The 27,649-nt window shown below is 42.7% G+C and overlaps 2 protein-coding genes across 5 annotated transcripts in view; both read right to left on the reverse strand.

Moving 5' to 3' along the window:
• The window catches only part of LOC130551720 (GRAM domain-containing protein 2A), a 20,308-nt gene extending 11,538 nt beyond the window's left edge, over nucleotides 1-8,770 (reverse strand). The window contains exons 1-2 of the mRNA XM_057329586.1: nucleotides 8,536-8,770; nucleotides 2,928-3,049 (exon numbers count right to left, since the gene is read on the reverse strand). Coding sequence (XP_057185569.1) covers nucleotides 2,928-3,043 — 116 coding nt within the window. The 5' untranslated portion in view covers nucleotides 3,044-3,049; nucleotides 8,536-8,770. The remainder of the gene's footprint in view (nucleotides 1-2,927; nucleotides 3,050-8,535) is intronic.
• Nucleotides 8,771-10,629: 1,859 nt separating this feature from the next.
• Nucleotides 10,630-27,649, reverse strand: part of znf609a (zinc finger protein 609a) — a 78,340-nt gene continuing 61,320 nt past the window's right edge. For all 4 annotated transcript variants that reach the window (XM_057329374.1, XM_057329375.1, XM_057329377.1 and 1 more), the window contains 6 exons: nucleotides 20,850-20,937; nucleotides 14,639-16,961; nucleotides 14,106-14,523; nucleotides 13,682-14,017; nucleotides 13,502-13,580; nucleotides 10,630-13,249 (listed from right to left, as the gene is read on the reverse strand). In XM_057329374.1, the coding sequence (XP_057185357.1) occupies nucleotides 13,507-13,580; nucleotides 13,682-14,017; nucleotides 14,106-14,523; nucleotides 14,639-16,961; nucleotides 20,850-20,937 (3,239 nt within the window). In that variant the 3' untranslated portion in view covers nucleotides 10,630-13,249; nucleotides 13,502-13,506. The remainder of the gene's footprint in view (nucleotides 13,250-13,501; nucleotides 13,581-13,681; nucleotides 14,018-14,105; nucleotides 14,524-14,638; nucleotides 16,962-20,849; nucleotides 20,938-27,649) is intronic.

The following is a 27,649-nucleotide window of genomic DNA, read 5'->3' on the forward strand; positions in this document are numbered from 1 at the left end:
AATAACACAGCACTGTTAGATTGTGAAAACTGTGAAAATTGTAAAACCTCTGACCGATTAGTTTCATGGTTTTGTTCAAAGCCATTAAAAAAAATAGGCAATATACTCCTGTGCCATGTATACATCTGTGACCGCACACAAGTTATTTCTTTACTGATGTGCCAACAACCTACAGTAAGATTAATGAACTATAGCGATTATTAACAAATGTATCTGTTTAAAGGGATAGTTCATTCTTTCATCATTTACCTCATGTCATTCTTAACCCGTATGACTTTCTTTCTTCTGCAGAACACAAAAGAAGATATTTTGATGAATGTCGATATGCCAAAAACACTGAACCCCATTGACTTCCATTGTATGAACACAACATCACTATGACATTTCTCAAAATATCTTCACTTGTGTTCCACCGAAGAAAGAGTCATAACCGGTCTTGAATGACATCACTGAATGAAGGCTTTTTGAGTGAACCATCCTTTTCAAGTCTTTCAACTGTTGCTTTTACAAACTAAACGTCAACCGAGGTTGCAATTTTAATAAACTTGCAAAAACACTGCTCTACCTTCACTAAAGGTATAAAAATAGCAGTGGGCATGGAAACCTGTGTATCGCTCGGAGACAGAATAAAGTCAAGGTCATACAGATTTAGGAAGTGTGAGGTAAAGATGACATTCTGCTCATAAGTAGGTCATGATGGCTGTAACTCGACACACAACAGGGTCAACAAGCCACTCACCTGAACCTGACTGACCCGACACACACACACAGACACAGATACACACACACATGGTGGAAGGTGGCGGACGCTAGACTGACCTCTTAACGTTCTGACTGCTGTCTGTTGGGTACAGAAAACTGAATTTGTCAGTGGGATGCCCGCTTGCCATTCTCAGTGAAGGAAAGGCAAATGAAGGAGGTAGAGGAATGGATATGCAATTCTGAAAATGACAAAAGGAGAAAACAAACAAAAACGAGAGCAGGTCATGATTAAAAGGCAAACCATCAAGCACAGGCAAATTAAAGCAAAGCAACACAAAGCGGGCAAAGCATCAGCCTGAGCGAGCGAGAGAGAGAAAGGCAGAGCAAGAGAAAGGGAGAGAGAGAAAGGGAGATAGAAATAGAGAAAGGAAGGAAGAGAGAGAGAGAGAGAGAGAGAGAGAGAAAGAAAGAGAGCGAGAGAGAGAGAGAGAGAGAGAAGAGAGAGAGAGACAGAGAGAGAGAGAGAGAGAGAGAGAGAGAGAGAGAGAGAGAGTGAGAGAGAGAGAGGGTGAGAGAGAGAGAGAGAATCATGTGGAGTATTAAAGTTGTGTAGCAACACAATGTGTGATTCTCCGTGTCATGTGAATGATGAAGGTCAGGTGTGTGGACTGTGTGTGTGTAACAGGATGATGTCACTGACTCCACCTGAAGAAGCCTCCGGCTCAGAGAAGATCAGCTCTAATTACACACAAAGAGAGAGAGAGAAACACAGAAAGAGAGCGAGAGATGTGGACAGGGACAGATAACAGACGCACGCACACACTCTTGGGGTTTCTTTTAATAGATCACACTATACTATTTAGGGTGACCACACGTGCCATTTTTCCCCGGACGCGTCCAGGCCAGGATTCCGAAAATGCGTCTCGATTCGAAGGCTGCGTTCTCCGGCGGTGGCATTTTTCGGCCGCATATGCCATCGCGGTTGTCTCATCTGAGTTCAAAAATCTAATCAAATAAACCTTTATTTCTCTTAAGACGTCATCATTGTAGTTTCATTCTCACCTTGAAGCGTAAGGGTTGCTTTCCCGAAATAATAAACCTCAATGACGTACGCGACGCAGCTAGGAGGGAAAAATGGCATGTATGGTCACCCTAAATACTATTTATATACCCACAATGCACTGCGCTCTATATACACTAGAGTATGAATGACTTTGAACTTCTCTTCCTTGACCCTTTCATCAGACATGTTCACACATTTTATACAGAACTGAATGAAGAATGGAAAAGAAACTAAATGCTGCTCAGAAGAATGCCGTCTGTTACTCTGTTTATTGGTTTTAACATCTGTGTTGACATTTCACCAGACTTGTGTTCTAAAACAACACTTGTGTGTCCAGTTGCCAAAACCCCTCTGACAGCTTTTAGATTTGATCAGCGCAACTCTTTAGTTGAGGTCATGTTCTTAATTTCATCTCAGGTTTCCTGCGGGGATTTCTAACACTGGCCTTGATGTTAATTGAAAACCAAGCGACTGACGCCATATTCACGCTCTTCATTTATTACAGCGTTTTCTTCGCTGGAACACAAAACACAAACCGATGTGCACAACAGAAGCACAAGTGTGTGTTTCAGAAAGTAAACAGGGTGATTTTTGACCCAGTCCCTCTGCGCTTCACCAAACCTGCGTCACTGAGTAATAACACCCTTGGTGTCATCTCCAGAGACGGACGTGTGCCGGGCTGAACTGATGATGGGCAGATTTCGCTCATTGAGCTAATCTGGTTTGAGGAGATGAATGACGTCCTCAGAGACGTTGTGTTTGTGAAGACACACGCACACGCTACAGCAGCATCTGCCTGCACATGTTTTGCCGTGTCGCTCGGATGGAAATATTCGCCATTCTGCACATGAGCTACAACAAACCTGATGTGATTTCATAAGGTTATCTGCTCAAAGGTTCTGCCCCATGCCCTGAAAACCTGTTTTATTAACCCGATGAAAGCGTCATTACATAAGCGCAAAGGTCAGAGGAGGTTTTGTGTGTGTGTGTGTTGTGTTATGGATGAACTGCTGCCCAACCCTGAACACAAACCTGTATGTGAAGTACAAGAACAAGCTTCCTGGAGATTTCACAGAAATGACACGGCTTATAGAGATCTTATAGACAGGTGTCACTTGTAAAACACATCGCTGCATTTGTGTGAATTGTGTGTGGTACTCACATGAGGCTCTGTCTGAAGTGGGCGGGGCACTGGGGGTCGTCCTCCTTCTGGGGGTCCGTGAGCTCGATCGGCGTCACCAGGCCCATGTCATCGGCCTGTTCGATGAGCGCCGTCATTATTCTCTGTTCACAAATAACAAAGAAAGTGAAACATCATGCGCGCGATAGAGCTTCAGCTGAGCAAGACAAAACAAACACGCACGTTTTAACCTCTTAAACGAGTTGTCTTCCGGAATAACATCGGGTTCGTTTGAAAAAAGACACAGCACTTGAAGCCTGTGTTTGTCCTCAGAAGACATGACCTAGAAATGTGAATTAGTTTATCGGGATTAGTGTGACCTCAAAAACTGCCCGCCATAGTAAAAACAGGCATCAGTACAACAAGCTAATGTGGGCGAATCATATTCATCTGATCAGTCAGCGTGTGAGAATGAGTCAGACGTCGAATGAAAACCCACCGTACAAACAACAACGCAGACACCTACTGAAATATTCATCCGCTAACGGTGTTAAAGGGACAGTTCACCCAAAACATAAAACTTCTGCGGAAAAACAAAAAAAGAAGGTCTTTTCAAGAACGTTCATTGTATGAACCCAAAACAACTGAGACATTTCTCGAAATATCTTCTTTTGTCTTCCGCTGGTTTTACAACCACATGTATTTTGGGGTGAACCGTCCCTTTAAGAGAGCCGTGTGCACGTCACATGTTCAACTTCAGAGAGGACTTCAGTCTGACTTGCCGTAACAGAACGCTTTTGATTAACAATCGTTCAGCCAAACACATTATTTCAAGTAAATGCTCATACTGTCCCTTTAAATGCTAAAGATGTGATTATAAAACGCAGACGTTCTCTTGTGAATTTGTGCGCCGAGTCGGCACACAGCGAACGCTTGGACAAGAAGTGATAACAACTCGACACACGCAGCAGATTCTAAATATAACCCACCAACACGCAGCGTCTGAATCGATGGGCTGAGAAATACGCTGATAACAAGCACTAAATCTAGAGGTGTGAATGACCCCAGACACGCTGAGAGACGCCCAACACCTCTCACTGCTTTAAAATACTCGTCACGCATTCCCCGAGCAAACCGGTTTTTGATGGTTTGATGTTCCTCCTGTGTTCCTGTATGCATCTCAAAACCTGACGTACATAAACTTGAATGCAACGTTTAAGATCAAATGTCGAAATGTTCACATTCACATTCAGATATGACATATGGACCAATAAGATTCTTTATTAATAATGGAATGTAGGAAGTTGCCAGAAATGATTTCTATCATGACAGAGTTCACACGATCACTGATCATCTCATCCGTGCTTCAGCATGAGAACTGTCATGGCGTCTTCTGAACACCAGTGTTATGGGGAGAGCGATTGTTTTTCCTGGAGCTCATCCAAGCTGTGAACACGTGAACCCCTGGGAAAATCTACAGGAGCTCGGGTGAACCCGGGACACAGAGGACGAGGCTGGCAAATCTCATAGCGGTCTCACAATATCATGCTTTTACACCATACGGCACGCTTGCTTTCCATAAAACCCAAAATCAAAAATCATGTGTCTATTTTCTAAGTAATACAGGCCTGTGTAAAGATGACTATATTATCATTCATGGTTATTCTTAGCACACGCTCTGCGGTTTAACGTCTTTAATGCATAAACTCAAATGGAGTTTGATTTGCTGTCAATAGCCGGGATTCCATCCAAACGTGGCCAGGTTTCCATTGCAGATCTGAGCAAAATTTAAGCAATGTTTTCTAAAAACGACAATATCGAGGAAAGACTGCGTTTCCATGAAATGATGTTATGCGATAAACGTGTATTTGGATTCTTCTCGCGATAACTCATTCTGGCTGTACTACTGTGATGAAAGAGTGAAGAGAAATGTCTGTATTTCCTTCTATATGTTCTTATAACCTCACTTTTCCTAATAAATACGACAAAACGTGTTTCCTGTAAAATACGCCTTTATCGTATTGCCTGAAAAACCACCTCATACGAGCGTGAGAACTTTTTTGCGATACATGGGAGTTTTTGCGAGATTTACGTGTGAATAGGTGCATTTTCAATTTGCGCATTTTGAAGGGTTATGGAAACCTGGCTCGTGATGCGAATCTTTTCACAGTTCACTATAACAGTAATGCGAAGTTGGTGCGTTTCCGTCAAGTTCCTCGAGTAAGTACACTATAGGTACACGTACTGTAAAAGTGCAACCGCTCTCCCTATTCTTCATAAACATTTCCTCTTAAGTAACTTTGAATGGAAGTCAGTGAGTGCAGCTGACGCGTCAGAGGAGATCTGGTCCTCCCGGCTGAGTCTGGCTTCTTTTTCTCCATTTATTTCTCATTGGAGTTTGGGTTCCTCGCCACAGGGCCGTGTTGGCTTGCTCAGCGGGAGTCTGCTGATATTAGATATTATTTACTAGAATGATCTTGCTTGTTCTATAAACACCGGCATGCTGTGTTTGACCTTTTCTTTGTTTTTCTGTTTTTCTTATTTTCTCCTGTAAAGCTGCTTTGGAACAATACACATTACGAAAAGCGCAATAAATCAAATTGAATTGAATTGTATTGTTGTGTGGCTGTTTTCCTAAAACCTCTACATTTGTTTCATTTTGAAAACTTAAAGCGAATGTCTTGTCTTGTGAAGTGGTGGACGCCTGTGGCAGTGAAACTTCTTAGGTTTCATATTTGTTTCTTTGTTACTTGAGACATCTTGTTTCCTTTGAAGTCCTCGCACAGATGTGAGATCTCACAAACAACGGTCCTTCACATCACCATGGTAACGGCTTTAAAAAGGACACTTGTGGGTGTGTTTATGGAGTCGACGTGCACACTTTTCAGGTTGCAGGTAAACGAAAGGCCACAAATACTGGCACTGACTGTAACTGCTGCTTTGTAGTACACTTCACATTGAGTGTATGCACTGAAGGGGTTTTCAAGCGCAACGCTTAAATACACACGCAAAAAACACTGAAATGAAAACCCATGACTGTTTCCATGGTAACCAGCACGAGCGCAATACATGATGCTGGAGTCTACATGCCAAGTCATTAGATGTGTATTTTTATCATACTTTCTCGCCCACCAGGTTGTCCGACACACAAAGAGTATTTAACGTGAATTAAATTCTTTGAAATAATTCAAAAATGTTTAATCTAGCAGCCTACATTAAGAATGACAGCCTGATCTTTACTCAAAAATAGATTTAAAGATTTATTTGATGATTTATACTGTTTTACTGATTCAACATTATAACTTTGCACACAATTCAATCTCCTGCTTTTTAAACTCTGTCAAAAGCATCATCATCCTTTTCTATCAAAAACTGGTCCAGAAAACCAGTTGGGAAGCGTTTGACTTGACTGGACACATAGGAGATGGAAACAATGCAAATGTAGGGAAATATCTCCTCCCAGCACATTCCAGAGCTCGACTTCATTAGAGAGCGACAGCTCGACATGCATGTACACGCTGGGACTGACATGACAAACAGTCAGCTATTCAAAATACATAACTACGTATGGAGCAAAATGACATTAAAGATGAACAACACTGATTCATGAGAGATCATCACACCCTCGCAGGTTACATTCCCAGTTTTCGTGTCTGAAAGGAGCAGAAATTCAAGTAACCACACCTGAGGATAAATATAACCAGCGTGAACTGACAGCAAAATGTGACGAGTTCCGTCTAAAACCTCGTCAGAAAATACATCACATACACTAACGTCAGATGAAGATCTGAGGAACATTTTTTAACCGTTTCCATTTTCTCATCCGTTCACGACTGTCCATCGTTCTAAACAAAATGTGGCTAAAATAAACTCATTAAGTACAACAAGCAAGCTAGCTGTGACTTTTTAGCATGCATTTGGATGTGCATTGACGTTTCTGGCCAAAACAAACATTAATGACATTTGCATGTGTAACAGGAGCCCAACATTCCTGTTTGACTTCTGATTCCAACGTAAATACAGACTTAACTGAGCACAAAACCACACATTCCACTGTCACTGTGACAAGATAATCACTCTTTTATTATAAACGCTAAGTATGTACACACAACAAACCCCAACTCTTCTGCCTCCTGTAATAATATCCTCCCCTAACTTGGTTTTAATAATACATGCCAGTTATAGCCATAATACACAAAGGGTGTGTGTTTACCGATCAAGATCTCTAATGCGTGTCAGAGGTCGACGATTGTCATCAGCGCTGACTGAAAACTCTGTCATCACGCCGGGAAAAATGAACATTTTGGCTTTTTTCTGATCAAAGCTGTGTAACTGATCTAAGCATCAGCAGTCAATGCAAAGGGGCTTTGGGTATCTATAAGGGACATCACAGCAGGAATGCCCAGTGAGCGAGTTGAGTTACAGAAAACAACAGATGAACACAGTGGGAACACACGCACGCACGCACGCACACACGCACACACACACACACACGCACGCACGCACACACACACACACACACGGACAACATAGCATAAAAGAATGCCAGAGGTTTCAATTTCTCCACTCTCGCTCTCTCCTTAAAGTGATAGTTCACCCAAAAATGAAAATCCTGTCATCATTTGCTCACTCTCATGTAGACACAGAGAAAGATATTTGTAAGAATGTTAGCAATTTTCAATTCTGTGACATCATCCACTACCATAGTAGTAAAAATACAATGGTGGTCAAAGGCGCCCCAGAACTGTTTGTGTTCCTCAATTCTTCAAAATATCTCACTCTGTGTTCAACAGAACAAAATAACAATATTTTTTTCCTACTATGGTAGTGGATGATGTCAGAACTGAAAATTGCTAACATTCTTACAAATATCTTTCTTTGTGTTTAACACAACAAATACATTTATACAGGTTTGAAACAACCTGGGGGCGAGTAAATGATGACAGAATTTTCATTTTTGAGTGAACTGTCCCTTTAAGTTACTCAGCTGCTGTATAACTTTTTAAAACCCACATGAAAATACACTCAACTTTACAGTTACAGACCACCCTTAGGATAACTGAAGATGATTTTACTAATGTTAAAGTGTAGTAAACATAGTTTTTTGAATGATTGACGTGTATTTTTTTTCTACAAACACCATAAACTTTACTTACTGTAAAAACATAGTTAAACAAAAAACAACTTTTACTCATGGTAACGTCACTAATAGAATGTAAATATATAACCAAGCTTTTCTGGTTAAAATGAGTAATTAAAAAATAATTTAAGATTGTTATATTATTTAACAGATGAGTAGCCTATGCACATTCTATCTATCTATCTATCTATCTATCTATCTATCTATCTATCTATCTATCTATCTATCTATCTATCTATCTATCTATCTATCTATCTATCTATCTATCTATGCGACATTCTGCCTCGTTAAGCATTTCATGTTTTTTGATACGTTCATATTAAGGGTTTCTCTGAAATTGTGTTGCTATTGAAATCAAAACGTGAGATTTTCTCTACTAAAGACAACAAACAGTAATACAACTGTATCCTATAATGTTTAGCGATCAACATCTCTCCGAATGCTCGAGATGCAAGTATCAACAATGTCCCCAGCGATACAGTAACGGATATGAATGTTTCCGTCGCTCACCTTCAAAGAGAACTCCAATCCGACATTTCACGACGAACACGGCTCATCTGTATCTCCATTAAATCTCACTGTAATTCGCGTGCGGTTGTCGCATGAAAGCAGCTCACATATCCGAGAGTAAATCGCTCTACAAGGACACAAACGACGATCGTTACCGAGCGCTCATGCAACGGGAAATTCTGCGGACCGGTTGCGACTTGTTGCTCCGCTGTGCACAGGCGCAAAGGGAGGTGTGGCCTATCCGCTTGACTCCGCCCCTCTCGGTACCACGGCGCCTGACCTGCAGTCGATGTTCAAGGACGTGGACGGATGTACCTGCGAATCCCTCGTGCAATAGGACTTCATCCGTTGTCTTTCCTCATCATCTTTAGCGTGACATCATCTGTGTGTGTTGTTAATTTAATGTGAATTTGATTTCATGCTTATTTGAATTAAATGTTAAATAAACAAAATGCATGGCCACACATTTGAGTGCTACTGACACTGTTACATCTTATCTCAGTTCAAACTGGGGTTTAACCTGTTTTGAGTACAGGTTAACAAAATTGAATTATATAAATTCATCAATTCAATTCGATTATTATTAATAATCTTGTTATTATCATGTAAGGAAGGCGCTTGACGCATGATAAATTGTATTGCATTATAAGGAAAACGTGCTGATTTTGGTGCAGAAGCGCTCTTGAAGATCTCACACAGTGGGGCGCTTGTGTTTTCCACACTGCGCGCTCACGGGGACGCTGGAAGAGTGCGCGCCTTGAATTCTAATCGCGCACGTGCCTCGAATATAAAGCCCCATCACGAGAGCTTTTTCACACAAGTACAATTCGTTATTTTATAAACGTTACATGACGTGTGTAAAATATCCCTTTCTCGCTGGTGTGGATCTTGTGGTACACACGCATATCAACGCTTGTTTGTAGTGGGTCCAATAAATAAATTAATGTTTTTCCTGCCTCGTGAGATTGATTCCGCTCCAGCGCTCACGGGGGTTTCCATGGCAACTACTCAATTCTCGCTCAAGCACTGCAGTTTTTCCCGTGCTGATCACCTGATGGCTCGAGGCGCCAAAAAAGAACCTCAGAGAAGGAAAACTGGGTCAAAAGCGAGGAAAAGAGACGCTGTTTCTCGTGTGAAGTGATGGAGTGTCAGCTGGGCAAAAGATTAATTATACGCCTCATTTTCCAATTTCATTTCATCCAAAAAATTCGGATCAGGGTCTAAAGAACGGGAATTAACCGATTTATTAGAGCCTACATCACGTTCCCAGCAAATTCCTCACATTGTTTTAATATTAATAATCAATTTAATTTAATAAAAAGAATACAACATTTGCTCTGTTGTTAAAAAATACATTCAATTACACAAGCTGACACAAAACGTTTTTTGTTTTAACACAGCTTTCATCACTGTAGGGTAAAGCACCGCCATCTGCTGGTGAAAACTCGGTAGTTGTTATACGACAGGCCTAAGCTCGGAGGTTTGGTCAAAGTTTTTTGCAATCTTCTTTCGTATATTCTTTATTAATAAAAAAAAACGTTTCTGATCGTAAGGCATATGCTTCCATTTTTAAAAACGGTTTTGTAGACAAAATGTAAATAATGTGCCAACATAATTTCTTCCTTACCAAGTTAAAATGTTATTTAAAAATGTTTCGAATCAGACAACTTGGACCAAATAATGAAGAATAATACAGAATAGATGTGAACTCCTGCAATAATGTTTAAAAAGCATCTCAGGGTGGAACTTCAAGAAGCTGCTTGATAAAGCGACAAGAGAACATTTCTGCAGATTCTACACAGCATAATTGCAATAAGTTCATTTGTTACTCATTAGCTGTGATAAATTAATTACAATTAAAAAATATGGAAAGAAATAATATGAAGTTCATTTATATCACAAAGCCCCTGCACTTCCATCATCGGCCACTAGAGGCCCGCAAAACACAAGCTAAGAAAGCTACCACTTGCTCAAATGATGTTAATACCTATATACGGTTTTATAAATCTTATCTCTGAACTCCCAGCTAACATTTACATAAATTACAATGCACACACAATGCTTTCAGACAGATAAGACACAGATTAACAGGAGTGATTGTCTCATAAAAAGATTTATTTTCTGCCTAAATGTACAAAGGCAAGTTACAGTTTGTATAAAAAATGTAGCAATTTACACTTTACATGAGAGATCTCTAGGAAGAGAGAGAGAGAGGGACAGAGGCAGGGATGGTTTACAGGCGAAACGTATCCAAACACAGAAATTAAGAGGTGTAAACATCTTTCTTTCAAGTACCGATGACAGACGCTGAGCCGCTGCGCACTGTGTGGGTATGGGGCGGGTCAATACCACTGGAAACTAGAAAACCAAAACAAAAAAGGGAATTCCCTCTTCTCTTCCCACGATGATCGCACAGGGCAGACTATATTAGCACCATCTGAGACAATAGTGAACAAATGTGTGAACTGTTAAAACAAACTGGTCTTTCTACAAGAACTTTCTAGAAAAACAACAACAACAACAACAAGAAAAAAAGAACCCTCAAAATAAATTAAAACAATCAAGCGCTTTTTCCTCAACAATTATGAATCAAGTCACCAGACAGCACAGGTTTAACTGGCTATTTGCGCAAAGACGGAACAACTCAAAGTGAGGTTTTTACTATTTATAACAAAAATGGTATCATGGCATCATCGCCTCTTCATGCTGGTCTGAGACCAGTGCTGCGGTTATTGATTGTTTTAGGTTTTGGCAGAGAATACAGTTTAAAACAATGTAAAGGTAAAAATAAACATGTTGAAAAGACCTGGCCTGGTTTTCTCCAGCAACAAAATGAACTAATGTCGAGTTAACATGAGCTGAAGTTCAAAACAGACAAGAGGAAGTCATGGACTCTTTAATATTAAAATATGTCGAAAAAAACGCCTTTTCTTGAATAGAGCTGAGAGCAATGATCATGCCGAGATGATTTAAAGGCTGTGATTTCAATAATGCTCTCCTGAGAGTTTCAGATTCACATTAGATGATAACTATACGATACGCTGGGAAAACTAGCTCTAGATAGCACCTCGTTCTGGTTATTTCTTTTGCCAACACTTCCTCCTGCTGTTTGAACGCACCACTGCCTGTACGTTTTGCGGGTTGTGTTAAATAAAAATCCCATGAGAATTTTAAAACCGACTTAAAAGAAAACTGCATGAGCTTCTACAGTTTCAAAGCAGAGTGGGACTGACTTGGCTTTGGAGAGGAGGGGTAGAAAAATTTGTAAAAAAAACAAAAAACAACCTTCCAATATAAAGTTGTTACATCAGCTACATGTTGATATATTACGTCAACAATGGTAGAAAAAAGGCTAACAGACAAAAAAAAAAGAGCGAGAAGGTAAGAAAATCCAATAGCATCCAACAACCTCTTTTAAAATAATTCCTTTTTACAATATATACAGAAAGCACATAGTGAGGGAGGAAAGGTGCGGCGACCGCACAGGTCGCACTGCTCTCTGCTCGGGTTAATGCTGGATTATAACCATGCAGACACACGGAGGAAAGTGAGGGAATGCTCAAAAGTACGTTTCCAACGACCGTCTTCATTGTTTGGTGCTCTGTGAGTCTGTGGATCAATGTGGACTGAGGTCCAGATGCTGGATCGCTCGCTCTTGGGGTTACTCCAAGCTTTAAAGATGGCCCTCTTTCACACGTCACTCATGCAGTCTGACATGAGATTCACAAGCAGCATATCAATGTATCCGTGCGTGAAGGATTAGTTTGTGATCAGACAAACATAGTTCAGAGTCTGGTGTCTCCGTTGGCAAACACACCCATTCGACTGTGGATCTGGGAAGAGCAGATGTGTCCACACATCCACTGACTCTATTTCTATAAATCCAGCCTGGAAACAGAAGCTCCTTCCTTTGGGGACACTACATGTCAGAGAGCAGCCAATGCTTCATCTTTTCTCCATGACCCGGATAATCCAAATGTCAGACACCCCGTCACAAAACTGAAAACCAGGCCAGTTGTGAAACAGAATAGAACGACTGCTCTGTTATCTTCTGAGGAAAAAAACATATCCAATGCCAAACAGTTAATGGAGTGAGTTTGGGTGACAATGGACATGAAGTGCATCTAAAACAAATGTCCATCATCTCTCTGACATCTCAAGCAATGCTTAGTGGAGCATGAACAGAGTTTACTGCCCTGAATGAACTGAAAAAATTCAAGACTTTTCCACTTGCATAGAGTCCACAGAGAGTGAAGGCGACAACAAAGATGCCGAGATCTTTCTCAAACAAAAAAAAGTAATCCTCAGGGCTCTAGAGCAGCAGTCCAGAGCAGCGGTTCATAAAGGGCCGGGTTTGAACACAAAACAATGTAGTGACTTTCAGAATGTCATTATTCATTCCAAACCTCCCACAATGAGGTCCATTTCAAAGAGAACATGTGCATCATGTGAGGTCTCTGAAGACAGTGTTTCCTCTCTCCTGAGTATGCAACCAGCAGCACAGAGAGGTGGCGTCTACACATGCCGAGGTGTTCGTTGGTTATGTGAAAGGCTGGCCTTCCACTTTCTCTGACAATGGTTGTCAAAGGCGCCGGGAAACCCGGGAAAAGCGGAAAGAAATCAGGAACATCATTGAACTGATGTTGTAAGCTCCACACCGTGTGCTCATGTGAACCAGTCACATGTCCGCACAAAACCGTCCAGTCCCTTCTTCCTATACGGAGAATAAGAATGAAATTAAATACATATTTTGAAAGCTTGACACTTGATTAGGAAACTGAATTTTAATGACAAACAGCATGCAAGTATATATGTGTTTTAAAATACTTTATATCAGATTGAAAGATTCTGGCCACTAGAGGTCAGCAAAGTCTGTGTGGCACTATTTGGTGGACGCTTTAACCTCATCCGTTGAGATCAAAACACAAAATATTGAGCTAGTGGGTAAAATATGAACTCCTCTTACCATTCTCACCTCCGCGCTGGGGGATAGAGTGAGGGGGCAGAGGCTTGTTGACTGGCAACAATGGCTGAAGAGGAGATACCTGTGAGAAGGAAAACAGATATAAATCACAAACTGACATCTTATAAAATAACCATCCGTTTAGTAGTCAGACTAACTTGTATTGTTTGCTGCTTAATGTACCTGTAGCATAGGACAGGTCGTACTGTCCTGGGAGTATTGGGTAGCCCAGGTGATGGTGGGAAGGCATGATCCGCTGCGAAGGCGAAGATCTTGGACGTTCACTGTCTCTTTCCCTCTCGCTTCCACTTCTGTCTCTTTCATGGTGCGCCTTTTCACCAACTGTGGGCGACTTGCTCTTATATTGGCTAGCATGCTGATGCAGGATGTCCAAAGCTTTAGACTCGGATGCGGACTTGCCGCTTACCGTCGGACTGGCACGAGACTTCTCACCTTCCTCACCTGGGGGCATCTTATTGCCGTATGGGGAGAAGGAGTATCCTTGTGACAGGTACGACCCTAAATCAGAGGTAAGAACAATGTAGTAAGATTAAAGGTAAAACTAAAACGCAAACAACACATCCCACCCACACAAAAGTAGGCTTACCGGGGTAATTCTGCATCATGACAGTGGGCATCCCCCTGTATCCTGGATGGCTGGGCTCATAGCCCTGGCCATAGGGATATCCGTGCATGTAGGACATATATGACTGGTGCTGTGGCAGAGGTGAGGAAAACTGCATGTGTGCCCGGTGATCTTTGCTGACCCCTCTATGCTCCTCTGAGGCTGATGAGGTTCTTGGCTCTGCACATTCCTTGCTATCCTCTTTAGAGGGAGTGTCTTTAGGACGTTGCCTTTCGTCTTTTCCCTTCCTGTCTCTTTCACGCTCTCTGTCCCGATATCGCTCCCTTTCTCGCTCGCGGTCCCGTTCTCTTTCTTCCTTGCACCTCTCTTCATCTATCTGTTTTTGAGCATCCGGATACTTGCTGGGATAAACGTAGGGCCACAGTCGAGAGTCCGGCTCCTGAAAAGAGTGGAATTTGTAATGAATTACATAAATGTAATGAAATACTAAAACATTTGTAGAATGATAACAAAACATTGTTCAAGCAATGATTGGGGTCTCTTAAGTTCCATACCTGTCGATACATGTAAATGGCCTGATCCATCGCAGATCTTCCAGACTCAATGCCTGGCTTTTGCTCATCTTTACCATGATGCCCCGCTTCACTCAGCTTCATTTTTAAACCCTCACCCTGCTGGGACTGTCCCTTGCCATCTTCCATTTTGGGGATAATGACGGACTTACTCGGTTCAGAGGGATCTTTGGGCTTGCCCTGTGGGGAAGGCTTGCCCAAGTCTGAGAGGCTTGGAGCCTTGGACAGGGTTGGAGGAACTGAAGCTTTCTGCTTCCATTCTTCAGGCTTCAAGGAGGCTTCCCTGTCCTTCTGAGCAGCTTCTTGTTTTTTCTCCGCAGCACGATGCTGCTCAGCCACTTGTCGTTGTCTGTCCTCACACTGTTGCCTGTAAGCGGGGTTTGTGCTCATTAGGTGGTTATGGTAGGCCTGGTCTGGGGAGTAGCCATATGGAGGTACATATGCATACTGGTTGTAATAGAGGGGCTGCATGAACATGCTAGGCCGCTGCTGAATGACCGAAGGCTGCTGTTGCTGCTGAGACGATGCACTTATTTCTGGCTTTCGTTCTTCTGGTGGCTCTGATTTCACCTTGTCATTCCCTGGTTCTGGGTCTTCTTTTTTCACCTTCACTGCAGCCTCTTGCAGTGGCGTGGCAGCATTAGAGACTCCTGGACTGGGGTTCGGGTTGCCATAATTGGGTGAGTAGTACGTTTCATAACCGGGGTAGTAAGAATCCTTGTTGGGTTGTTGAGATGGGAACAGAGATTTCTTGGCACATTCTCGAGCAGCCTGATCCTCAGATTTGACCTTCATGCTGTCTATCTTGCCCTCTCCATCTTCCCCTGCATCAGAAATGTCGGAGTACGCTGGGCTGTTGGTCTTCACAGAAGAGTTGTCTGCCCCATTTTGGGTAACCACGTGAAGTGGAGTGAGAGGTTGCGCAATCCCCCCGGCTTCTATCCGACTGGCCACACCAATGGACGGACTGGGAGAATTGTCGGAGAAACTGTATATTTTGTCTGCTTCTGCTTTCATGCTGGCTAGCCGACTCTGATGAGGCGCCGTGGAACCATTTAACAGGCCCTCACTCTTGCTGCTTTGGTCTGAGCTCTCAGAATACGGGCTTTTACCTTCTTCAGGTTTTCCTCCTTTCCCAGGGGCCTTTGGACTGTCCCCTTCCTTACTACCTTCCTTCTTTTTCTTATCTTTCTTCTTCTTGTCCTTTGAGCCACTTGAGGCTGCGTTCATTGAGGGATCTCCCATCACTGCAGCTTTGGGTTGAATGGTTTTTAGTTGGGGGCTCTTGCTGATGGACTGGACGACAGAACCCATACTAGAGGAGCCAGAATTGGGGGTGGGGAATCCAGAGGTTTGTAAGCCGTACAACTGCTGTGGGGGTAAAGAGGGTACAAGGGGTCTTGCTGACTTCATGCCCTTCTGAGCAAGCTTGTCTGCTTTAGCACCACTTCCAGACTTCTTGGCTTTATCTAAGCCCCTCTTGTCATCAATGCCATCATTACTTGTCTCATCTGTAAGACAGGGGCCATCCTCACAGCCATCCATGGGCACACTGGAATCATTGTCAGCCTCCAGTTTTTTCTTGCCAGGCTGCTTGGAGCTGAACTTGGTAGATGACGGTGATGGGCTCTGGGCATCAAATCCCCTGCCTTTAGGGGTGACCGACCTTGCAGGAGAAGAACAGCCCTTCTGAGAAATGGATGCACCATTGCAACTGCCCGGCTCTGGATGCAAGGTAGAATCCTCACCATACTCACTATCGCCATCTATGTCCAGCTTGATGTCATCGTCATTGTGAGCACGAGCCTGATGATACTTCAAGCCATTTTTGTGCTTGTATTTCTTGTTGCAGTTGGGATGGGGGCAGTCTATGAGCACCGGAGAAGGGCAGTTGCGATCCAAAGAGGGGGGCAATGGTTCTGCTTTGATGTTGGAGAGGGGAAGAACAGGGTGAGGTATTCCACTGTTTGAACTGGTACGCATACGCTTGCTACCCTTAGTGTCCTCTGAACTTGAGTTGGGCTCCATGTCCGAGGCAGGTTTATTCTTGCGTTTGTTAGTAGATGATGGACTAGTCTTTACATCCTCTGTGTTGCTGTTTGGTGGAGTACGACGTTCTGAGGAATTCTGACTGCCCCGTCGCCCCTTACTGTTTGATGCGGCTCGAGTCTTGCTGTTGTTGCAGCCTTTATTATCGGAAGAATTGCTGTTCTCGTTGACCGGTGTGTTACTATTGGGTCTCATTCTCTTTCCCCGACCACGACCATTCCTCATCTCCAAATCACTTGTGGGTGACTCACAGAATCTGAGGAAACAACCAAGAGAGAAAAACAATTCCTTATACCTTAAATCAATATAAAACGGGCCCAAAAATATAAGAAAATCATTAACCAGCATGACTCAAATAAATAACTGGCAATCCATTTTCCGCCTGGAACTGAAATAATCTCCACACCACAAAAAGAGCTAACAGAGCTGGAGATAGTGCTGGACGGTTTGGCCAAAAATCTGTATCACGCTATTTTGTGGCCTTGTACGGTTTACCAAGGTTTTTTTCCTGACTGTTTTAATGTCCAAACCATTTATTTGAACAAAGGGTGGTATTAACATTATTATTAAGAAAAAGAATAGCATAATCAATGTACTCGCTAATCTCTGGATTTTCTCTGTATATACTTTAAAACGGATGCTTAGTTTTTGGTTCATTATTATTTTTATTGAATACATATTGTTGCTTATATGAAGCATAAACTTCCCATCTTCCTGTAAATGATCGAGCCATTTCACTGTCGTCACGTGACTCTTGCTGCTCTTTGCTGCGGGTTGCAAATCACGTTGTAAACAAATATAAGGAGCCTGCAAGCTTGCGCTGTACAGAGCAGATGCGGCTGACTTTATAAGCTTGCGAAAGATGAGTCTGACTTTATAGCTGCGCGGCTGTGTATGTATATAGAAGACGAGTCTGACTTTATAGCTGCGCGGCTGTGTATGTATAGAGAAGACGAGTCTGACTTTATAGCTGTGTATGTATAGAGAAGACGAGTCTGACTTTATAGCTGCGCATGTTTAGAGAAGACGAGTCTGACTTTATAGCTGCGCATGCTTAGAGAAGACGAGTCTGACTTTATAGCTGCGCATGTTTAGAGAAGACGAGTCTGACTTTATAGCTGCGCATGTTCAGAGAAGACGAGTCTGACTCTATAGCTGCGCATGTTTAGAGAAGACGAGTCTGACTTTATAGCTGCGCATGTTTAGAGAAGACGAGTCTGACTTTATAGCTGCGCGATGACTTTAGAGAAGACAAGTCTGACTTTATAGCTGCACGGCTGCTGTATATGTTTAGAGAAGAGGAGTCTGACTTTATAGCTGCGCATGTATAGAGAAGACATACAGCACTTCATAACTGTGCAGCTGCGATGCTTAGAGAAGACGAGTCTGACTTTATAGCTGCGCATGCTTAGAGAAGACGAGTCTGACTTTATAGCTGCGCATGTTTAGAGAAGACGAGTCTGACTTTATAGCTGCGCATGCTTAGAGAAGACGAGTCTGACTTTATAGCTGCGCATGTTTAGTCAGTAAGAACGAGTCTGACTTTATAGCTGCGCATGTTCAGAGAAGACGAGTCTGACTCTATAGCTGCGCATGTTTAGAGAAGACCGAGTCTGACTTTAATAGCTGGCCATGCTTTAGAGAAGAACGAAGTCTGACTTTATAGCTGCGGATGCTTAGAGAAAGACAAGTCTGACTTTAATAGCTGCACGGCGCGTATATGTTTAGAGAAGAGGAGTCTGACTTTATAGCTGCGCATGTTAGAGAAGACGAGTCTGACTTTATAGCTGCGCATGTTAGAGAAGACGAGTCTGACTTATAGCTGCGCATGTTTAGAGAAGACGAGTCTGACTTTATAGCTGCGCATGTTTAGAGAAGACGAGTCTGACTTTATAGCTGCGGATGTTTAGAGAAGACAAGTCTGACTTTATAGCTGCACGGCTGCGTATATGTTTAGAGAAGAGGAGTCTGACTTTATAGCTGCGCATGCTTAGAGAAGACGAGTCTGACTTTATAGCTGCGCATGTTTAGAGAAGACGAGTCTGACTTTATAGCTGCGCATGCTTAGAGAAGACGAGTCTGACTTTATAGCTGCGCATGTTTAGAGAAGACGAGTCTGACTTTATAGCTGCGCATCGTTCAGAGAAGAACGAGTCTGACTCTATAGCTGCGCATGTTTAGAGAAGACGAGTCTGACTTTATAGCTGCGCCATGCTCAGAGAAGACGAGTCTGACTCTATAGCTGCGCGATGTTTAGAGAAAGCAGTTGACTTTATAGCTGCACGCTGCTATGTTTAGAGAAGAGAGTCTGACTTATAGCTGCGATGTTTAGAGAAGACAAGTCTGACTTTATAGCTGCACGGCTGCGTATAGTTTAGAGAAGAGGAGTCTGACTTTATAGCTCGCGCATGCTTAGAGAAGACGAGTCTGACTTTATAGCTGCGCATGTTTAGAGAAGACGAGTCTGACTTTATAGCTGCGCATGCTTAGAGAAGACGAGTCTGACTTTATAGCTGCGCATGTTTAGAGAAGACGAGTCTGACTTTATAGCTGCGCATGTTCAGAGAAGACGAGTCTGACTCTATAGCTGCGCATGTTTAGAGAAGACGAGTCTGACTTTATAGCTGCGCATGTTTAGAGAAGACGAGTCTGACTTTATAGCTGCGGATGTTTAGAGAAGACAAGTCTGACTTTATAGCTGCACGGCTGCGTATATGTTTAGAGAAGAGGAGTCTGACTTTATAGCTGCGCAGCTGCGTATGTTTTTAGAAGACGCGAGTGCCTGAGTTTTTATCGGCTCAGCTCAAGCTGTATAAAAAAGACATGCGCGACTTTTACACGCTTACCGGTCGTCTTAAAATTCCAACCGTGTGCGTAATTCAAGCACTGGCTGGAGAGATCCTTTCTGAGAGATGGACTCTGTTCTGAATCATGGTTCTCCATTTGGTTGCCATAAGTGGCTTTCCAGTGGGCCCAGGAGAGCTGGCAACGTGCTGTGCATTTTTATCCTCTTGTTATCCCTGATCTCGACAGTAACGTTTGTTCTGATGAATGGCACACAGAGCACACGGCTGCAGGATTAAACCAGGGTGACCTGGCTGCTGATTAGATGTAGTGTGATAACATCCTCCAACAGATAAGCCACAGACTCAGAGGCGAAAGCATCAAGGGAGTTCAAAGCATACTGGCCTTAAACTACTATAAAATAAAGAAGCTACCTCAGAGTGCTTAAGATCTAAGTTTAGATTTAAAAACCAGCAGAAAGATAACAACAATACACATTAGTCTGTGATATACTTCTGACATTTTCAGAGGTCATTTCCACTTAAAACCCTTAATACTACCAAACAAAAAAGAAAATTTCACTTATTTCAGTTTTACCTTAATTCTAATTTTATAGACATACGACTCAAAGAACGCAAACACATGGAGGAAATGCTCCTATAAGAATGCAGTGCAATGTCTTTATTGCGCTGTCCCCATGGGCTCATGTTATGTTGTAATGTTAGCCTGCAGCCAGCAGATAAAGTGCACCGTGGAAATACAGCCTTTTCTGGAACGGTCCGATTAGAAATCACCACCTCCAGGCCTGTTTCTCAAATGCACAAAGCATTATGTACATCTAATGATTTGTGCCAAGCACTGCTGCTATCTGACCTTCTGCAGGATAAAGTGCCTGTACTGCAAAGGGTATTTGCAAAGTCAAAACTGGTCACAGCAGAGCCTCATTTAGACATTAACATATTACAAAAGCTATAATAGCTGAGCTCAGCCGGCACTAGGACCCAGCGGTAGGAATGCAAAACCACTACTACTGCCGCTTCTGATCAATAAAAGAGGAGGAGAAATAAAGCGCACAAAAATCAATTTCTCAATGATATTGCATTTCAGAAGGTGGGTTTCAGTTCGAAGGGGGTGTGTTTGAGACATTACCCTACAATGTACTTTCATTACTTCAATTGCAGAAATGTGTGGCAAGCAGAACAAATAGACCTGATGTTTTTTTCTTGCAAATGTTCGAGTGCCCCTCTAATTTGGCTACTCTAAATGATTTATAGCAGTAAGATGACATGAAATTAACTTACAATAATAATATTTCCTGAATTGAAGATATTAAGAGATATCAGATATTAAGTTGTCTTACCGTGGGGGCGCCCAGTCATGTCGAGTGCAGTCTAAAAGGGTGCCCACATATGTCTTATTCCTCCAGGTAACATTTACAACCAGCATACCTGCACGACAGACGACAACAAAAGAAAATAAGACTTTAATCTTCAAACAAAACAGATTAAAGAAATCTTGAAGTAATGGTTTCTCGTCATGACCGAGGTCACCGTAAGGTTTATAACTGAATCTTGGCAATTATCATAGGTGTACTGGATTTGGGTAATATTACTATTCTCCTATTCTGTAACTAAAATTACACCCTTGCGCAAGAGATCTAAGCTCCTGGTCCACATGAATGTTTATGGAGTTATGGCTAGGGCTAAAAAAGATAAATGAGTCTAGCGTTCCTGTGCCAACAAGCACTCAATAACTGTTTTTACATTCCACAGCACAGATGTCCAAATCTGGATATAGAGGCTATTTCTCCATTAACAAAGAACGCCTCTTGTATTATGGCCAGGAACAGCAGGGTGCACGAAAGGCTATTAGTATGCAGGGGGGAAAGGGAGAGAAATAAGGGATCGAGAGAAATAAAGAAAGGGGGTGGTGGGGAGACACTGGTCAGTCTGTGCCCTTCGTTTGACATTGCTGCAGTTTATTTTTGATGTGTGTTCTTGACTGGAAAGGCAGGGATACAAATAATTCTGGGTCCAGGGTGCCCAGATCTGTCAACGGCCCGCAGTGTGTGTGTCAGTTACCTGATATTTAACACAACCCAAAGACATTGAGAAAGTACACACCTCTTTTGTTAACACCAGATGGCAGTATTTATCATTTTTTTAAGAATCCAGACCCAGAAAATGTCATGTCCCTGGCACGTTACACAATTCTCCAACTCCCCAGCAGCCACACAACGTAATTCCACCGCACAAGCAACTGACCTTCACAAACCGAACACGAAACGCATCTACAGTAAATCTGCGGGCCGTGACTGACAAAGCACACGCAAGAGATATCTGTTTGATTTCAAGCTGCAAGGCGCTATTCGCAATGGGGCATCGATTGCCTGCATCTAAAATAGCTTATCAAGAGGTGCCAGGCAATAAAAATTTCACACCGCAGTCGACTGCAAAGGGAGACAAAAAAACCCTCCGTGTGTTTAGTTCTGCCTTTCACGCTGCGTTTCCTTGACAACCGCGAGCAGCCACTGCAACGGCGCTCATTCCATCTCAATGACACAAGTGGGGAAATCGAGCAGAATACTCAAATCACATCTCCAAATGGGAGATGTCGATAATTGGCCTTTTGTACGCAACTGAAAAATACCACTACATCTGTTAACAATTAGCATGACATCAGCTGTCGTTGGAACGGCAATCGTTTGCGCTGAAATTGAACCCTGGACCACCGACAGGGCAGGGTAAAAGGCAATGTTAACCAACCTGCCAATTTAATGTCATTCAGCGAAACGTACAATGTTATTTCAAATGGAGCACAGCTCATGGGCTTCTTTCCAGCACCTCATAAAAAGGAAGCCGCACACTGGAAGCTTGTCAGATTCTTTGCTTCGGTCTCATTAAAGCACACTGAAAATATCCCCAAACAATCCAGTACAGTACAGGCTAGAAAACAGGTGCGACCTCTAGAAACATTATGACACAGGTGTGTTGCCAGCCAAAGGGAAAATACAGAATGCGTGCAAGTTGCCTTCCCTCTACGCGTTGGCTAAATCTCCTGACGAAACCTGAGCTCTGGTCGTCGGCTTTGAAGCGATATTTGTACCCTCGCACTAGAGAGCTTTACTGCAAACCAAAGCAAAATACTTTAACGTTTATAAGCTAAGAGAGCGCAGCCACTTGCTCATTAAAAGTCTTGCTTTTTACCCTATAACTGCAGGTGTGAATGCAGAAATTCTCCAACGTGGCTCATATTTCCCAAGTAGGAGCTTATTTGGCCTCAACCTGCAAAGACCAGCAGCGATGTGATGTTTACCAAACACAAACGGTTCGCAAGCCCACATCCTACATCTACAGCAAACAAGTACGTCTTTTTTGGATCATACCATAGTAAAAGCTCAACCTTCATCGTTCATCTGTAATTAAGACACACAACCTGAAATGATCGTAATGTTCTCACAGGTTTGTTTTCAGACAGAGCTCTTAATTGTGAAGATTGAAGAGAACGAGGTGCTGTGAATGGGGGTTTTGCCGGAACAGCTATGAACAATGAGACGTAAAACCCAACCTTGTTTCCATCTGCTCATGAAGCAGCCGTTTATTCACTCCTGAAAGCCGCCGATCATTAACCAAGCTGTAACTCTCTCTCTCTCTTGGGAAGGGAGCCTCAGGCAGTTGGTTCCACTTATCTGGTGAATTCTTTCAACGTTACACATTTCCCTCCTTCTCTGCCTCTCCGTGCCAGTTCAAGCTTATGCAATTCTGCAAACGGTTACACATATCAAAATGGCATTTCATTCGCAACAAACAACTCAACTCAACTTTATTTATATAGCACTTTTTACAATTTTCATTGTTACAAAGCAGCTGTACAAACACCTCAAAACATGCTCATTTTGCTATCAAGGTTTTTTCATTTTGCCAATGCATGCCAGGCTGCATTTTTAATTCGAGCTGATTTGATGTGACGGATTCACCATGTCAAAACGCTATTGTTTGTTGGTTTTGTAAGCGCTTGCCCAAACTCACAAAAAACGCCTTTGATATTTAGCGAAGGGGATGAATCATCGCAAGACCGTGGATCACTGAAAACGTGATAAAAGTATTCTGACTAACCGACTTGCCTCGTAGTGCTAGCGTTGGATGTTTTTCCCACTTGCTGTGCAGGGTTCTCTATGGCTGTTTTGCATACCTCTGTACTGCCTAGCTGCCAAGAGAAGCAAACCGGAGTGCCAGACAAGTCCAAACTAAGACTGCAGGCTTACTCTTTCTGATTAAGAGAAAAGTTTGGAAGCAGAGCCATAAATGATTAAAGGTAGTCAAGTGAGGGTGTTTTACTTTTTCTTTTATGACAGGTGGCACTTGTTCAATTGTCTACAAAACCACAAGTATGCCTGCATTAAAGGGATAGCTAATTCTTCGGCAGAACACGAAGATATTTTGTGGAGCATTGATAACCAAACACCACTGACCCCCTTGACTTCCATTGTATAAACACAAAACCACATTATATCTTCTTTTGTGTTTCACATAAGAATCATATACAGGCTTTCAACAACATGAATGGTAATAAATGATGTCAGAATATTAATTTTTAATTTGGCACCTTCAACAAATTCATCCTAACTAATCTTAATGTCTTGTTTTCTATGGCTGAGTTTGTAAGTAAACCCTGCTGGTGACTAAAAAGTGGAAGTCCACCCCTCCACCATCCCAAAAGAAATGCACTTGTCATCTTATATCCCATTTCCACCCAGTACCCCTTGCCTCCAAGCAATAAAGGGGTGACCCGCATTGCTGTGGGCCTCTTAGTTTAACCTTCCCCCAATAGTCTCATCAAAGAGTATTCCATCGGCAACAAAGAACTGACAAGCCCAAGGAAGGGGGGCAGGGGTTGGGGAACGGGGGCCCTTACCGCCTGGGTCACCAGTCTAATTTTTTCAGTGAAGAGTTTCATTAACAGGCAAGCATGGAACCCATAATCCGTCCGTCTTTCCCGCTGGGAGGGTCAAGACCCCAGGGCTGTAGTTTCTCGAGCAATGATCCTGCACCTCCTTTCCTATTCTCTTTTAACCGATCTTCATCCACAACCTCTTTTTCACCAGCTGAAGGTCAAAAAGAGAGAAACAGTGTGGAAAAGGGCATCTACGTGGTGAGACAAAGGCGAGCTAACAAGTCACTCGCGAGAGCTTCAGCTCGGAAACGAGTCTTTATTCAAGGGCGTTTCACAAGTTATTGTCTAAATATGGAAATCTAGGAGAAACCCAAACATAAACCTAAGGTAGAAAAGCATAAAAACAATCGCAAATACAACCGAGCTCGCATTAAAACAGAAAGATGGTCATCAAAGCTCATTGTTCTGAGGGTTGTCATCCTCAACAGCACCAAGAAGAGAATCGGTTGTCAGAGACCTGCTTCTTTCACAGGGGTTGTGATTCTTTGACATGCACGCTCACGCGGGTGGCTGGCTGCCTCCAGTGATTATCTGGGTCACATGATGGAGGTGAGCGGGTCTCCTGAGAGAGGGGAAGGGAGAGGAGGAGACACGGAGGACCCTTTCTTTTGTAATCTCCACACTAGTGATTTAGCACAGATGATGGGCGAGAACACTACCTCCCCCCAGCCATCCACTCCTTCAGCACTTCCCAGAACATCCCCAAAGGACAACCAAGAGTTGCCAGGTGCAGTTGATACACTCCTGTGTAAAACGGGAGAAATTGTACCTTAATAGGCTACACAATGAACCTCACCATTCAGACCCAGAGGACAAAAGTACCTGCTCTTCCTAACGAAAGACACTTGGATGCTTTTACAGCTGTAAACAACTAAACACATTAAGTCCATTCACTGCCGGCCTGACGTTGATGGTTTTTAATATGCTTTTTTTACAAAATCCAGAAGAGTAATGGGTTGCATCTGCTCATTGTTGTCTAATATTGACAAGAACTGAGAAAGCTAGCTGGATCCCTGAAACAGTGTTTAGGTGAGGAGAATGACTCTGGACATCTGAGGAAAACAGAAAGATGTTAAAGACAAAAGGGGAAGCATGGAACAAGACCAAAAAACGAAAAATGAGGCTTGACCGCAAGCTGAGAAAGAAAGAGACGGGCCAGATCTGGCATTCTGTATATGCTTGGCACAGCTTGGTCTGTCTGACTGACGGAGAAAAGAAAGACAAGAAAAACTAAGAAAAGGAATGAATACCACACTCTCCGGGAGCAAACATGACAGCCCAACAGGACTCTTTGTGTGTTTTCCAGACTGGCTTGCTGGAGCCGACATGCACATGTCAAGTGTCTGTCTTCATTACATTCCTTCAGAAAATGGAGGACAATAGGCACGACACTAAACTTCTGCCCTGAGTTTGGCTCACTTTGTGGTGTTTATGATAGACACACCAGTTGGAGAGCTTTCAGACAGTTCAGAGGACCTTCTCAAAATGAAGTAAACAACATTTAATTATTAGAAAAGATCTGGCAACCCTCGAGGCCAAAACATGTCTGTTATCTCTTTTACTCATATTGGGAAGCAATCTTCCTTTAAAGAGCTGCTTTACAATCCCGTCTGACGTCTACGTTTGGAAAACACAACAGACTTGTGGTCAAGGCTTGGTGTAATACCTGAACGTTGTTGCATACAGTTAAACAACAAAGAAAATAAGAAAGGCCATTCTGGAATTCACTCAAATACATCATTGGAAAACTAAATGGAAAACCAAAATTACTCCAAAGAATCAAAAGTGTGAGTTGGTATCTAACCGAAGTGCAGAAGTTTGTCACCTTTGCTTGGACACGGAAACAACTTTGACCAAGCAAAAATTCTGGATAGTCTCCACCTTAAATAGCATGGCTCAGCCTAAGACAGGGAGGTTTTTCAGATGGCAGGGGATGACCTTCATGAGCCATAAACCATTGGAAGATATATTTTTGAGTGTCAGCAGACGGGGTGGCCCAAAATTTCTTGAAGTAAGACCCCTGGGGTCAGCATTGCAATGGCACAGAATGACACTTCACTACTCTTTCTAAATGCTTCTTGTTTCTTCTCACATTCTCTTGGCTAAAGCGATTCTCTCAGTGTGTCTCTTACTCTGATTCTCTCCTCTCTGTGACATTTTGATGAGCTGTCAGTGGCTGAAGGAGGAGGGTCTGGTTTGCCATGCTGACAGCACAGGAGGAGGTCGATCTTTGATCCGCACAGTTCTCTATAAATACTGCCGTCCCAAAGGTCGCCATTTGGTAGTCAAATTACACAGTGAAAAGGTTGTTCTACTACTAGGTGCAAATGAACGTGACTTTAGTTAAGCGGTACGCAACGCTCTGGAGAAGAATCACATACATATTCAGGAATAATTTACGCACCGTTGCTGTGTAAAAGCTAGCGAACTGTGCAAGTACATTTCACTGATGTGATTTATTCAGAGTACCAACAAAGACAATGAGAGATGTCAATCTCTGCAATGACCTCACTGTTTTAATTAATCAATGGAACTTTATGATCGAGACAAAAAATCTTAACAACTATGGTAGTTTTATTCATGTCATTGTAGTGGAGATCGACTAATAACTTAGAAGGCATCCGTTACGCAATTCTCCATAGAGCCTCGGGGCATCTAAACAGACTCGAACAACTCCGCAGCCCCTTCAAGATATGCTAGCTCGACTGTTATTACTCATTCCCATGACTCTCTCTGGAGGCAGCTTTGACTTTCCTCTGCCTTATTTTCTGCATTTATCAAATGAAGGCTCCTCGGCTGCTCCGACCCGAGACCTCTGGACAGACGGAGTACTAACATTGCATGAGAGCCGGTCACAAAGGAAAGAACAAGCAAACAAAACTATAGAAAACTGTAGTGTGTGAGAAACCAAACAAGACAGAGATATAGAGAGAGACAGAGGAAGAGAGGATGCATTTTATGTGGTGAGAACTAGCGTGTTTTTAGTCTTCGGTGTCATTGTGTGTTAGCAGAAAGATAAGGACACGCTGTAGCAAATGGAGCTCCTGGAACGTGTGGGCGAACATGACGGCACCTCATAACCTTGCTTGGTATTTTCAGTCACAGCGATTCTGAATTATCTCGCAGCAACACACTGTGGTTTGGGGGTTCAAATAACTGACAGCCGGATTTGCTCACATTACAAAACACAGAGCCATTAGCCTGTTT

This window comes from Triplophysa rosa, linkage group LG3, assembly GCF_024868665.1.
Source record: "Triplophysa rosa linkage group LG3, Trosa_1v2, whole genome shotgun sequence".
NCBI classification, from domain to species: Eukaryota; Metazoa; Chordata; class Actinopteri; order Cypriniformes; family Nemacheilidae; genus Triplophysa; species Triplophysa rosa.